The sequence below is a fragment of the Talpa occidentalis genome, unplaced genomic scaffold (assembly GCF_014898055.3).
Source record: "Talpa occidentalis isolate TD23 unplaced genomic scaffold, MPIMG_talOcc4v2.1 talOcc4.6, whole genome shotgun sequence".
Lineage (NCBI taxonomy): Eukaryota > Metazoa > Chordata > Mammalia > Eulipotyphla > Talpidae > Talpa > Talpa occidentalis.
In genome coordinates, this window is record NW_023604972.1 from 126,843,234 (window position 1) to 126,859,208 (window position 15,975).

At 32.1% G+C, this 15,975-nt stretch overlaps 1 protein-coding gene across 2 annotated transcripts in view; it reads left to right on the top strand.

Annotated features, from left to right (window-relative positions):
- The window catches only part of CDH9 (cadherin 9), a 57,150-nt gene that overhangs the window by 24,970 nt on the left and 16,205 nt on the right, over positions 1-15,975 (top strand). Inside the window, exons 2-6 of one of the 2 annotated variants that reach the window (XM_037529676.2) lie at positions 5,366-5,660; positions 9,386-9,505; positions 10,054-10,221; positions 11,572-11,759; positions 12,993-13,246. In XM_037529676.2, the coding sequence (XP_037385573.1) occupies positions 5,366-5,660; positions 9,386-9,505; positions 10,054-10,221; positions 11,572-11,759; positions 12,993-13,246 (1,025 nt within the window). The remainder of the gene's footprint in view (positions 1-5,365; positions 5,661-9,385; positions 9,506-10,053; positions 10,222-11,571; positions 11,760-12,992; positions 13,247-15,975) is intronic. The other variant, XM_037529677.1, reaches the window with a different exon arrangement.

The window sequence follows — 15,975 nt, forward strand, 5'->3', positions numbered from 1 at the left end:
CCCTTGAAATATAAATTGAAAAATATAAAAAAATCAAAATAAAGCAATTAGGATTAAAAAATACTGGAATACACAAACATGCAAGTATATTTCAATTCTCAAAGGTGCAGAATGATACATAAGTCATCATATTCAGATTGAAGAAGTTTTAAAAAGTCATTTGATTATCTTCAAAAAAGAGTAGCCTCTATAAAAGATGCAAGGTCACAAAATGGAAATAGAAAATGAAAATAAAGATGTGATATGCAAAATCAGTTAACTGAAATTCAAATTCTGATTGACTCAGAGGAAGTAAAGAGTAGCAGTTATAGGTAAAAAATAACTACCTATTAATAGTGAATAAGGTGTTCACAATGTAGCCTAATATGACTTAAAACAATTAGGAGAAAATCAGAAATAAGAGGAAATTTGGTGGATACCATGCATGTGGAATAAAGTAAAAGGATAGTGAATTAGAAGAATTAAATGACTTGTAATAGCTAAATAATCAGATTTCTAATGCAAAAGTATCAAAAGAACACTCGATGCCATTCTAGTTTATTCAATGCAATTAATGTGTTAGGAACTCAGCGAGGACTTTTTAAACATTGCATCTTTTAAACTTTATATAACACTGTGAGGTATTTATAACCCAATTGTCACTTGAATGGATTTAATTGTCTCTTGGAGACAAATGTTACATAGAGCTCACTTCACAGTGATCTGTCATCTTCCTGATCATCACACTCCCTGCTCCCAACTTTCAGTCGAGTTCCAAAAATATGTGAACTTATTTTTCATGTATTAAAAACATTATTTTACTGTGGTAACAACACTTAACATGCAATGTGCCCTCTTAACACATTTTTAAGCGTGCAATATATTATTGTTGACTACAGGTATGCTGTTATACAGCACATCTCTATACTTTATTCATATTGCTTAATAGAAATTTATGTACATTGATTAGCAATCCCCTCTTTACCCCATTTCCCAGTCCCTGGCAACTGCTATGGTAGTCTCTGTTTAAGTTTGACTATTTTAGATTAGTCACATAAGTGAAATTAGAAGTATTTGTCTTTCTGTGACTAACTTATTTCACTTAGCATAATGTCTTGATCAAAGGTCAGTTCCAGACTTTGTTGCAACCCAGTGGTCAGCACTCCAGCTCTATTGTAACAGGATCACACACAGATGTAGAAGAGTAAAATCATTCCTAGAATGTATAATTATTTTGAACAATTTTCCATTTCTCCATTATCCACTGACCACTAACTAAATACATAAAACAGTGTGCTCTTATGCTTTTAAAGAACCGACTGGTTTGACATACACTATTGGTTTCGGTTGCAAAGGATGTCCACTACCTTAGATATTGGGATAGACACCCAGGATAATGAACCATCCGAAGGCACCAGGGAAGCAAGAGGAGAGGAAGACAATATGCTGTCTTCCATCCTTAACTCAATAGGCAACAGTCTGGTTAATATTCTCTGTGTTGCAATGACAAGGAACAGCTGAATAGAGAAATATGCATGGGATGGCAAGGTCACTGAGACAAGATTACCAAGATGTATTTGTCCCAAAGACGCACTGGCAAGCAGCAGAAATATTTTCAGAGTTTGAAAGAATCTAATAGTTACTTTAGATGAAACACTCTGTGTAAAGGGTCTTGGTAAAACAAGAAAGGTATGCCAATATAGAAAGATCAATGCCAATATGCATTCACCTCATAGAGGTCAACATGTTTGCAGATTAAGTGTGGAGATTATTCATTAGTGTATATATCTAGCAAGATTATCCCCTTTGACAATGTGAAGATGACATATTAATCCTATTTTAAAGCTCAGTTATCCTAAATTGCTTGAAATGTCTCTGAAAGTGACTACTTTAAGAAACGACGTATATGTGTGTTGGTCATTGAATGGAGACACATTTTTCTTTCAATTCAGCAATTAATCATTAAGCATCCAGTCTTTGCTACACATGATTTGATGGACTCTGTGAAAATTATGTCTGTTCAATCTGTCTCCACTAGGGTAGGTTCAGTTCATTGTAAATTGTATGCTGTCAGAGGTAGGAAATAGCGTCTCTCACTCCTGTTCCTGAATCAACTTTAGAAAGAACAAGTGCTCTCAGTTACTTAATACAGATTAATTTTCTCCAGTAATGTTTCCATGTTAATTGCTCTTGCAAGTATAATTGAGCCTAGTTTATCAAAATCAATTCTGCAGCTTGATATTATTTGACTTATTACATCTCTCTCTTGATTTAATCAATTCATGGGTGATAGCTCTGCTCCATGCCATTGTATGAAAAGGAAATACATTTTCATCACTAAAAATGACAATCATTAGTGGATATCTAGTGTGATGCTATAGGATATTTCCTCAATGAAAGATAGTTGTGGGTGGGTCAGATTTTGTAAAACGTACAAAATGTTACTACTTTTATAACACTTCGGTAGCATATTCTAATGACAGCTGTAATAACTATTAGACATCTGGCCCTGCATTTTCTGCAAATGTCTAGTATTTTATAATCCAAACTCTTAATTAATTTCCCATCATTTTAAATAGTTAACTCTATTTTAACCACTAGGGTAAACTCCTGGGAATCACTTTGTAGAAGAAGAAACAAGATAAAAGAATCTGAAATATCTAATTCTTGCTAGTGTCTTTCTTCTCCTTTTAGGAAAAATTGTAATATTTTAAGTTACTATATGTTATTTCAGGTAATGTTGGAAACATATTTGTGGAGTATACCCACATACCTGCACACACATATACAAACACCACCTGCAAATCCATTCTTGAATTTTTGAATATAAATATTCAATCACCTTATGTTCTAGGAACTATGCCATGTAGTCTATATATACTCATATTTTTATTTTACTCATTAATTTGTCACAAAATTCCATTACACATTCTCATTTATAAAATCATATTCAATTTTATTTTCTCTATTGAATGATAGAGAAAAAACAAACTATATAGTAAACTGATATTTGATAAAGGGGCAAATGAATGCAATGGATAAAAGATAATCTTTTCAATAAATGATGCTGGAACTGGACAGTCACATTTTTAAAAATGTATCTAGACAAAGACCTTACATTTTCACGCTTATCAACTCAAAAATGTTCATAGGCCTAAAAATAAAATACAAACTGTTAAAGCCATAGAAAATAACATAGTAAGAATATTGAAATGATCTTGAGATTTGTATAACATTTGGATACAACACCAAAAGCATAATCCATTAAAAATAATGAATAAGATGGACATCATTAAAATAAGAATTTCTATTTTGTTTAAGAGACTGTTAAGTGAGTGAAATAATAGTAAATAAGGCTAGAAGATATTTACAAAAGTCATATCTGATAAAGGACTAACATTCAAAACATGTTTAAAAAACCCTTAAAAAAAAAAAACCCTTAAACTCAATAAAAAGGCAGGCTGATTGAAAAATGGACTTAAGATTTGAAGAGATGACTCATCAAAGAAGATAGATGGTAAATACACATATGAATGATGTGCAACATCATTTTCATCAGGAAATTTCAATTTTAAACAACAAGGAGATACCACACACCCACTGTTAAAATGCCTAAAGTCCAAAGCACTGACACTGATAGTACCAAATTTTGGCAAGGGTGTGAACAACAGAATTCTCATTCATTACTGGTGGAGTGCAAAAATGGTACAGCTGCTTTGAAGGGCAGCTTGGCAACTTGATGATACAGCAATAACCCTCTAGTATTTTCATAAGGGAAGTGAATTACTATGCATACAGACACACACTCACACACATACACACACATCCCTACACCTGGATATTTTATAAAATCATTATGTTTTATTATTTCATTTGTTTGATTCTCTGCATGCCACATAGGACTGAAATCATTTAGTGTTTGTCTTTCTCTATCTGACTTATTTATGTTTCTATAAACATTTTAATTTCTCTTTGGACATCACCTTTCATCCACATAGCGTGTTTTTGGTTGAATTTTCTTTGAAAATTTTTATTTGAATATAAAACCATTAAGAGAAAAGTATAATGATTATCATTATTACCATGTTTAAATGTTTTTCTACATGTGTATTTACTTTTCATTGTAGTAACATTGTTTTTTCTACATCACAGCTTCCATATGGACACTTTTTTGGAGTAAAGCAAGAGGAAGGGCAGACGACAATTGGAAGATAGTTGTAGTGGTCTGAATAAGATATGATAGATGGCAAAACCAGAGTGAGAACCATATATATGGAGACAAATACATGGGTGGAGAAGATATTTTAAAGAAGAAAAAGTTGCACATTGTTATTCTGGCATTGGTCTCAAAAGTAAAGGGGTAAAAATATGGATTTCAGGATTGTAGTTTGGGTACCATAATAAACAGATTGAAATAGTGGAATAATTCAAAGATCGAATGAGTCACCTAAGACATAGATGAAGTCAGGATATGATGAAAATAGTAAAGTATATGATGGAAAACAAAAACAATAGGCTAGTTATTATTCAAGTTTCAGGAAAATGTTATGTTTGCCAAAAAAATTACATTTTCCAGTTCTAATTTCTCTGAATACATGTTCTATTTATTTGAAATACTCAATGAACAGATGTCTCCATTAAGGAGTTTATGTTTAAGATGGATATATATCAGGAGAAGATAATTTTCTTGTGAAATTATTCATAAGGCCAGTGGAAAAGTGCTGTGTTATTACTTGAAATTTCAAATAAGTCTGTAAAATATGTCAACTCCCCCCCCCCAAAATGAGAACATTGTGGTTGAAAGAGAACTCCGCTACTCATACAGAGAAAAACCTGAGATTAAAAATCTTTATCTTATTAGCATCTTGAATAACAGAACATATATTCTAAAAATAATAATTGAAGGGGGCAAGTTCAATTATTAAAGTATACATCTTAATCTTATGATAAAATTAAAGTATACATCTTAATCTTATGATAATAAGTTCAGAAATTCTTCACAACACAATGTTAGGTTAGTAATTTTAGACATAATCAAGATGTAGGTGAGTGGATTTTTTCTTTTTTAATATATTAGAAATTTAAATCCAGGTTGCTTTCTATTAAAAACTATCTTTGAAACACTTTGTTTTGAAAAACATATATCAACTTTCATTTTCTTTTAAATCTAGCCCAACAATATTTATGAATATAATTGTTTAAAATTTTGGATAATGATATAAACTGAAATGTTTAGTTTCCCCAACCCCCCCCCCAGTGAAAATTAAGATAATCATTGTTATCATTTTTGCAGTGATGCTATGTGGAGATATTGATATGTTGCAAAATTATTTGTCTGATAACAATGCACATATTTATAAAACTCTTCTTTTCTACCTCTTTGAAGCTTCACACTGACCAAGATACAGGCGATGGAAATTTGAAATACATTTTAACAGGAGATGGGGCTGGCAGTCTGTTTGTTATAGATGAAAATACAGGAGACATCCATGCTGCAAAGAAGCTAGACAGAGAAGAAAAATCCCTGTACATTCTTCGCGCCAAGGCTATAGACAGAAAGACTGGGCGGCAGGTGGAGCCAGAATCTGAATTTATCATTAAAATCCATGATATCAATGACAATGAACCAAAATTCACGAAAGAGTTATATACTGCCAGTGTTCCTGAAATGTCTGGAGTCGGTAGGTACATGCTAATCTACTTTTTTTTTTTTTGTACTTTGTTTTCTAAGGTAGTTTTTCTGCACAGTTATGAAATATAGCCTCTTCAAGCTAAGAAGTGTAACTGGGGCCTCCCCTGGTGGCGCAGTGATTAAGCGCTGGGCTGCGAAGCTACCTGCAGCCTCTGCAGTGCCGGTTCTATCCCCGGCCACTGGCGAGGGTCCCACATGTCGCACAGACCTCTCCTGCCGTGCCTGCTGCTCCCCTCAGCAGTGTATTTCGTCAGTCTGCCTGTTCTGCTCCCAGCTCTGGCTCTGGTGAATTCTTTCACCCTCCCGTGCTTCTGACTGTACCCAATGCTTGTATAAATAAATACATCTTTAAAAAAAAAAAGTGTAACTGGGAGCTACTATTTAATGCTAAATCGTTTCTAATTATTTTCAATTGTATACATCTTAATGTCCCATGCCCTGGTGTAACATTTCTAAAATGATTGCTGATAACAGTGATTCTACTGCATTTCAACCAGTATCTTTTCTACTCAAAAGTCAAAAAGAAGTCAAGTGGAATACATTTTTTCCTGAAATGAAAGGAATATCAAAATGTTTCAGCACTTTCTTCGCTTGCATTATTTTGAATAGTAACAAATAATGCTGGAATTTGACAAATTTCTTTTGAAAGTCCCATTTGATCATTTAACCAATTTCATGTGGAAATTCCACTTCTATGGAAATTACTGGATAGTTTCATGTAAATCAAATAGCAAACTAATGTAGGTATAAATCTTCATCTGTTCATGTACTTTTATTTGAGATAAAGATACACCTAAAATAATATTCTTTAACTTCCTGTTGATGAGCATTCTGAAGTAGTTTGTTTTTCAGTTTAAGATAAGCTTTTAACCTTTGTAAAACATTATTAATGTTCTTGTATGTATGCTATTTTGTCAAATATCTTGACAGATATTAATATATGATTGTGATTAAAAACTATAAGTGAGTTGTGATACTATTTTTAGAGGATAATTTTTTTTTCTTAATTACTTATACTGACATTAGTACAACAATTGCTTTCTCCTTGACCTATGCATAGTCATTATATGTCTATTTTAAATGCTAAATGTAAATACATTTATATATGTATAGCATGTATATTTAGAAGATACTAGGTTTAATCAACTCTTTTAATAACTAAGAAAAATAAGCTCAAAGAGGTTAACTAACTTGCTCCTCCAAAACACAGAGATAGTTTATCACTATAATAGTTTTCTTAAAAAAATAATAAATGTAAAGATAACTGGATAACTTAATGTCTTACTGATTCCTCCACTACATGGTAGTTATACTCACTATGCACCATTTAGTTTCAAGCACTTTTGACATTACTGTAAACTTAGTAACTCCTCAAATATAATATTTTATTTTTTTAATTCAAATGTCCCTTTTGGTAAAATTAAATCTGATGAATAAGAGTTTGGGTAGGAGGGAGAGATTGCACTTTATAATAAGACCTTATATCCATTGAATTCATAATATCTAAATAAACATCATATATATATATTAATATGGTAAAAGTACATCTTTCTTTTGTTGTAAGTCTCCTTCAATTTTAAGAATTTTAAAGGTGAATTCATTGTAATTTTGCAAATGTCATTTCTTTGCTTTTACCTATACAAATAAACCAAAATACAGAGGAAAATGAAAGGGTGATACCTGGGAAATTCATCAGGTCAAGTTTAACCTACTGAGATATTCTGAGATCACATGCCACGATAAAGAATAAATAACTAAAACCAAATTCAACAATAACAATCTAGGGACCTAGGAATTGATTCTTAGCACTATCCTGCTACTCCCTCAGTTGGGTTCCCTGCCAGAGAGCTAACCCACGTGGTGCAGCAGCCCTCTCTTTCTGCGCCTGCTGCTCCCCTCAGGAGTGTGTTTCAGTAGATCTGGTGTTCTGCTCCCCACTCTGTCTCTGGTGAATCCTCTCAACCCCCCCACCTCTGGTTTATACCCCAATTCTTCAGTGCAACAATAAATACTTAAGAATCAACAATAAAAAAATAACAATCTATTAAAGTGTTAATAAAGATACAGAGATTTTTTTACCCCTACCCATCATGAAATAATACAGTAAAGGAATAATGAAACTAGTTACAATAGAAATGTCATAGAATTGATGAATTAACTATGTGCATTTAGCATATTGGTTTTGCTTAATAATTTATATTTCAATAATCCTCAAGTATGAAAACAATTCTTATTCTAATACATGTTCACAGAGAGTTATTTAAAATATATTAAATGTAAAACAAAACGCCACTTTAGTTGAACGTAATTTTGCATGGGGAAGTCACTTTAGCATTTTTGTTTTGATTTGGCTAAAATAAGAGTGGATTTCTTTTTAATGATAAAGGAGTATACCCGGGACAGACTGAATGTCTTGTAGTGTGTTCTTGTTAGGACATAACTCCAATGTAGCTGAGTAAGCAGGCATCAAGAAAGAGTTCAAATTCTCAAGTTATATTACTAAGTTTTGAAAAAAATATTAAAAAAACTTATCAAAATTATGTATTAGTATACAAATATATTGATGTAGCTATATTAATATATTGTTAGTTTAATCAAAATGTACAATATTTAATATTTGGAATTCATATATATATACATATATATACACTCACAACACAAATTTTGAGAAACTATCATAAAACTCAGATAAGTTTGTGACAAGGTCAATATGGAAAATACCTCTCCTATATAATTTTAAAATATATGCAAGAATCAGTGTCAACCTTTTTCAAAAAATCATATATTGTGTACTGGACAATGTCACGCTGGCTTCATGGCTGGCTTCAGTTAAAAGCAGTTTTAAAGTCATGTTTTGATTCCTTATAGAGACCAAATAAAATACAGGTAAAGACCATTGATATATTACATTCTGTTTCACTTCTAACACCTACCTCCTTTTCTACCTTTTAAGTATAATGATTTGTGATAGTTAAAAGAAAACAATTTAAACTTTTTAAGTTAAAATTAATTTTAATGTTAAAAATTACAGAATTGTATGTGACACAAAATTGCACCTTTCTTAAACTTTGAAGGGGGTATTTACTAATTTCCTTCCACATGCAGCACATAATTAACAATATGTAGCATAGCAACAGGTATAACCACAGATGACTATGTTAACTACATTTCAAAGGGAAGCACGGATACTGAATAATCCCATGTATTTTGCAGACAAAAAAGCTTTGCAGGGCATTATGCCATTTTTGTTTGTTTCTTCATAAAAATAGTACTTTTCTACTTTTCATTTTATTTGCAATACATAATTAATTTACCTGAGTGAAAAGAAAAAAGCAGTAGGAGCATTATTGATGTAGGGTTTTACATCTGAACACACATTTCCAGGGAGCAATAAATGTATTCATTGTAAACTGTATGTACATTGATTTAGTGAAAAATTGTCCCTTAGTAGTTTCAATCAATTAAAATGGAATACATTTGTCTCATATTCATCTATGTGATAAAATGTTTTTTATTTTTTAGATAGCTCAAAATTATAAAATCCAGGGATGATGATTTAAAAAAAAATGAATGAGAAAAGAGGCAGCATTGTAAAAACAAGTTTCTTAAACTACATACTGTGATTGAATACCCCATACTGTCAGCGATAATTTTTTCCATAGTTTCAAATTTAAAAGTACTGATATGTCTGTGTTTGGTTGGCTATTCATGTAGGTACATCTGTTATACAAGTGACTGCAACAGATGCAGATGATGCCAACTATGGAAATAGCGCCAAAGTGGTCTACAGCATACTGCAAGGACAGCCATATTTTTCAGTGGACCCAGAATCAGGTAACATCATTAAAATTCTGGCCTGTTTTAAATTAGATAACACATCTAGATGCACAATTAATTTATAGATTTTTTTTTCTATTTTTCAAAAGCTGGCTATTCAGTGTCTTTTCTCTCTTTATGCATCAGTTATTGCATGTGATCCAAAACAAATTTTCTTTATTTAGGTAGTTTACTTGAATGATTAGCTCTTTGAACTACAATTTGTTGATTTTAAATGGATGATATTAATATTACAGTGACTCAGCACATTATAGGTAGTAGGAAATACCAAATACCTAAAATAAGACAACCTGCAAAATTAAGTTTCTTTGTCTAAAGATTTTAGACTGAAGGTAATTTTTTAATCAAAAGGATAATTATGTTGATTTAACAAAAAAAAAATTCCTAAGTAATAGCCCTGAGGTTGAATTCTTTCTATTCTGTAAATTACATTAAAAAGGTTATGGATTGAAAGATTGCTTTAGGTATGTGATCTGTTTGTATAATTAACTTCAATGGATTTTCAACCGGTTAAATTGCAACATATGTTTCTTCTTTATCTAAAGGCATAATAAAAACTGCACTGCCAGATATGAGTAGAGAAAATAGAGAGCAGTACCAAGTGGTTATACAAGCCAAAGACATGGGAGGCCAAATGGGAGGCCTTTCTGGAACTACCATGGTGAACATCACCCTAACAGATGTCAACAACAATCCACCTCGATTTCCCCAGAGTAAGAAAATTTTCAGTGATCTAATGTCCGAAAGCTTCTCCCACACAATGTGAGCAGAAGCTAATCACATAGAACAGTGGTTTTACCTCTAATTTATGCATAAAGGCAAATTTACAATCCCTCTGATATATAGGATAAGCTGAAAATAATGCATTTCATTATCATGAATGAATTTCATTCAATTTCATACAATGCAGCCAAAACAACATAAATTGATAAACGTTCATATTTGCAACTCCATGAATCTCACCTCGTCTTAACAAAATGTTTGAAAATATAATATTAAAATATTAAAACTAGCCTCTGGAATAAGTGTATTAAAGAGACAACTTTATGTAATCTTTACAATAAGCCTGTAAGTAAATCACTATCATAATTATTATTTTACAGATGAGGAAACCAAAAGTTTGAATTTAACTAACTTGCTCAATGATGTGATTTTAAATCCAGTAGTTACTATTTAGAAAACCCCCTTCTTAACCATTAAGCAAACTGGAAAGAGAATGACTTTGAAAACTGACTCAGTTTTGCATTCTGCTTTTCCCCAGTTTACAGTATAATTTCTTTGAGCTTCATCCCTAAGGATACATATATCTTATTTCTTTGGTGACTAATGTTAGAGTTAATTAAATTAACATAGAGGTTGTAGAGCAATGTCACCTCAAAAAAAAAAAAAAATAGAATGCCTTCTGTCTTTGCATAGAGTTTAGGACATGACAAATATTTAGAAATATTTCCTTCTTTAGCATTTTTGTAATTTTTTTCTATTGACATTTAGTCACAAATGAAAAGCTTTCAGGGACTATGTTATGCAATACAATGATTGTGTGGAACTGCAGAAAACAGAGAAATTCTTCCCCTACCAAAATCATTCATATATTAACAAAGCAAGATATTGGTGTGTACAGATATATTTTTCTGTCCGGACTTAGAATTTAAGAATAAGTGTGTGTTATTTTAAATAATTGAAGATATGAAAATATATATATATATATATATATATATATAAATACATAATGGCAATTTTGAAGTCCCAAATAAGCAGTCAATATTTAGTTTTCCTATCCTTTAAATTAAAAAAATTCTGGATTCTAATATCAGGGCTATCACTTTCAGACATTCACTTAATCTTTCTAGAATTTATATTTCTCATTTGCAAAATGGGTATTCTGTCTTTATAAATGATTTTCCAACTTAATAAATCTATAATTTTTGATGGCTTATAATTCAATATGATGAAAAACTACACAAATTTAAAGGTAATTTATTTAAGTGAAAAAAGGCAGAGGAAATGAAAGCTTTTTGTTATTTCAAGATGAAATGTCAAAACAACTCTGATTTAATTTTCAGGTACGTATCAATTTAATTCCCCTGAGTCCGTACCCCTTGGAACCCATCTCGGAAGGATAAAAGCCAATGACCCCGACGTGGGGGAAAATGCTGAGATGGAGTACAGCATTGCAGAAGGAGAAGGGGCAGACATGTTCGATGTCATCACTGACAAGGAGACACAGGAAGGGATTATAACTGTCAAACAGGTTTCTTTTCACTGTCTACATTTTTCATTGAGTGCTTTACTTTTGCTTTTCAGCTAAGGGATGGAAATTCTAGCATTTATTATTTCCCATCTTGTACATTCTGTTTATCTTTTGTATACATTGCAAAAGTTGTGATTTCATACAAAGTGAAGAATCCTCCTCAATGACCAAAAAAAAAAGTCATCAGAAATCTCAACTACTTGTGCTTCTAAGGAGACAGAACCAAGCTAGGAATAGGGAGCCTTGAAAGTACTTGCCTGACATTTCTCCACAGGAGAAAAAGTACGCGTGAGGGCATGATTAATTTCATGTATTTTTCAAAATATTTAAGTTGTTAAGTGTAATAGTCTATCCGAATAGAGGAAGCCTGAAGTTGCTGTTTTTATGTTGTATTTCTTTATTTTTCATGCAATGTGAGAGAACATCATAAAACTTTAATAGAGAATAATCCAGCTAAATATAGATTACTTAATATTGTCCTGGCTTTCACTGTTTATTTACATCTTGCTTTCCAGAAGTGATCCATTTAGTGAAATAATTATTTTGTTTCTAAAATACAAGTGTTAGAAATGTATGAAGCAAGCAACTTATAGGAATGGCATGAAATACCTGTATCTTATTGTTTCCTCCAATTTTTACAGCATATAAACTTAATAATGATAACATCTCTAGATCCCCCAGGAAATATTTTATTTACTTGAAAGCACCAAACTGAAATATATTACTAAATGGGACTCCAGCTTAGTGTGCATTCAATTATATTCAGTTAGTCTCCCAAAATGTAGGACAAAACAAATATTTACTAGATTGATTTTATGCAACTATAAGGCAATAATTGGGAAAGTTATTTAAACAGAATTACTCATACCACTTAGAGTTGATTATTAAATATGAAATTGTCCTCTATTGTTTTGCCTGCTATATTATTTTTTAAGATTTATTTTTATTTCTTTATGCATACAAGAACTGGGGTGTAGGCGAGAGATAAGGTGGGGTGAGAGGATTCACCAGAGACAGAGTAGGGATTGACTGAAATGCACTGCTGAGGGGAGCAGCGGGCGAAAATCAGAAGAGGTATGCTGCAGCCTGTGGGTAGCTCCCTGTCCAGGAATCATACTCGGGCCACAGCTGCTCCCAATAACTTGATAGCACTGAGACTATAACCCTTGTGCCACCAGGGAGGCCAACTGTCTGCTATATTATACTAATTTTTCTTATTTTATTTAATTTCAGAATTTAGATTTTGAAAACAAAATGTTGTACACTTTAAGAGTGGATGCAAGTAACACTCACCCTGATACACGATTCCTACACTTGGGACCTTTCAAAGACACAGCCGTGGTCAAAATATCTGTGGAAGATATTGATGAGCCTCCTGTGTTCAGTAAAATTTCTTACTTAATAGAAGTAGATGAGGATGTAAAAGAGGGCAGCATCATTGGACAGGTTACAGCGTATGACCCGGATGCCATGAACAATTTAATAAAGTAAGTATTTTAACAAAATTTGTTTGCAGAAAAATAATAGTTCACTATTTAAAGCTATGTGACAAACAGTATTGTACAATATATAATTAATTGGTACACATTAAAATACCAAAGATTTCCATGACACTCTTAACTGAGCTTAGCTAGCACTGTCTTCTAAGTGTTCTGCATACATTATTTCATTTGATGCATCCCTTTTCAAAGTGAATCCCATTATTTTACCTTACTGCAGGTACTAAGACTAAGGCACTGTGATTTTAATTAATGTGCTAAATAGTGACAAAGTTGGGTTTTAAAATAAGGCTGTCTGGCTCCAAAGTCTGGGATTATAATCCCTTAACTATTGTGCTACTTGTCTCATTGTTCCTCTTGGGTAAATCACAGTTAATAATAAGTGATTTAAAAAAATTAAAAATATATATCTTCTTAAAATGGTATTAAGAGATAACTTCAAAATATTGTAATATCTTCTTTTTAAAATAGTCTCTAAGCATGCTGTGTATCAAAATTTTGGAGAAAATATACTAATTATACTCAAATAAAAAAACAAAAAAAAGTGAAGAGAGTAATGGTATTTGAAGGTAGTAAAAGTATAAAAAAGGAGTATAATGTGCAGTATAATATGGTGTAGTATTGTCTCAACATTGACTATTATACTAATAATTTAAAGTTTTCAAATATTTCAGAATATTAAATGATTCTTATACATGGTATTTAACAAGAATGTAAATATATTTGTGATACACATAGATGAACAGGATGTGTGCTTGAGGATGGAGGTTATGCAGATAAAGATAGAGGATGGATATTATGTGGATAAAGATGAAAAAAGAAAGATAATACATTATCTTTAATGCATGGCTACTAAAATGCTTAAAATTCAGCTTTGTTTAAAATTTAATTTGCCCTTTAAGAAAATAAATGATTGAATTATTATTGAGGGTGCTCAAATTTACTAGAATTCATGTCATATCTGAAAGTAAAGTAATAAGTACAATATTAAATGGCCATTAAGTATTACTTAAGATAATGACTGATCAACAACATATTAATCAATAATGTATTAATCAATAATGTATTATTAATTATCATTAACATATGATAAATATATCATTAAAATAAATTGCCTGCAATATTCTAATCTGAAGTTAATACACAATTATATCTGCTGTAAATATTTGGTTAATTTTTTGCTAATTAGAATAAAACAGTTTCCTCCTTTAAATAAGTGTTTGAGTACACATCACACATTTGGTATATTTTCATTATTCTTGTTTTAAAAACATGAATCATAAAATGCCAAAACACTAATCATTTTAACTCAAGCAATTTTTATCAACAGGAATAAAATATATTAATCTAAAACACCTATATTGTATGAAACAAAGCCCCTCAATGAAATTATAGGTATTCTAGTTTTGCAGTGGTCCATATATGTGTACTAGAATGCTTATATACAAAATAATATATATTTGCATTTTTTTAATATTTGTTTATTTATTTATACAAGCACTGGGTACAGTCAGAAGCGCGGGAGGTTGAAAGAATTCACCAGTGCCTGAGCAGGGAACAGAACAGGCAGACTAATGAAATACACTGCTGAGGGGAGCAGCGGGCGGCAGGAGAGGTCTGCGCACCATGTGGGACCCTTGCCTGCCACCAGGGATTGAACCGGTGCTGCAGAACCTGTGGGCACTTTCGCAGCCCAGCACTCAACTGCTGCACCACCAGGGAAGGCCCTATATTTGCATTTGATTAAAATCACATGTGATTGATTGGTTTTGGCATCTTTTAATATTTACTTTGTTTTCAATGTAAACAAATGACATTTAAAGTATTTTCATCTTGCAATACTGAAATGGAACTTGATCATCATTTATATTAAAATGATTAAGGGAATGCTCAAACTGTTAGCTACAAGGGCTCTATAGGTATGTGTTCTTGACAGTTTTTGTCAGATTAAAAAATATATATATGGGCCTCCCCGGTGGTGCAGCAGCTGAGCGCTGGGCTGCGAAGCTGCCCGCAACCTCTTCAGCACCGGTTCTATCCCCAGCCGCCCGTGAGGGTCCCACATGGTGCATAGACCTCACCTGCCCCGCCCACTGCTCCCCTCAGCAGTGTATTTGGTCACTCTGTCTGCTCTGTTCCCTGCTCTAGCTCTGGTGAATTCTCTCACCCTCCCGAGCTTCTGACTGTACCCAGTGCTCGTATGTATGTATGTACAAATAAATAAATAAATATATAAATGAATAAATAAATAAATAAATAAATCTTGTATATGTATGTGTGTATATATATATATATAGATAGATAGATAAATATATATATCTCCAAAAGATAGTCAATATTGGTTTATCTTCATTTCTCCTTAGTAACGGTGGCACTAAATGCTTATGCTTTAAAATACAGGACCCACGTTCCTGTATTTTAAAAAATTCATTGATTCATATCTTTCATCAATGAAATCACCCATTTTTATAAAGCTGTACATAAGTGGCACTATATTATTAACTTCTTCATGTGTGGGGCAATTAATTTTCAATAGTAGATCATTCTTTGGTATTAATGAGGCCAAATCACAAGAATCTTCATTCACTCTGAGTATCTTCATATTAGGAAAAAAAAATAATGGTTGACTGGCGAAAGGCTCTCTCTTTTCCATGTTGCCAAGGGTAATTATATATTCAGATAACTTCATGTCTCCTCAAACTATTTGCTCTTTAACA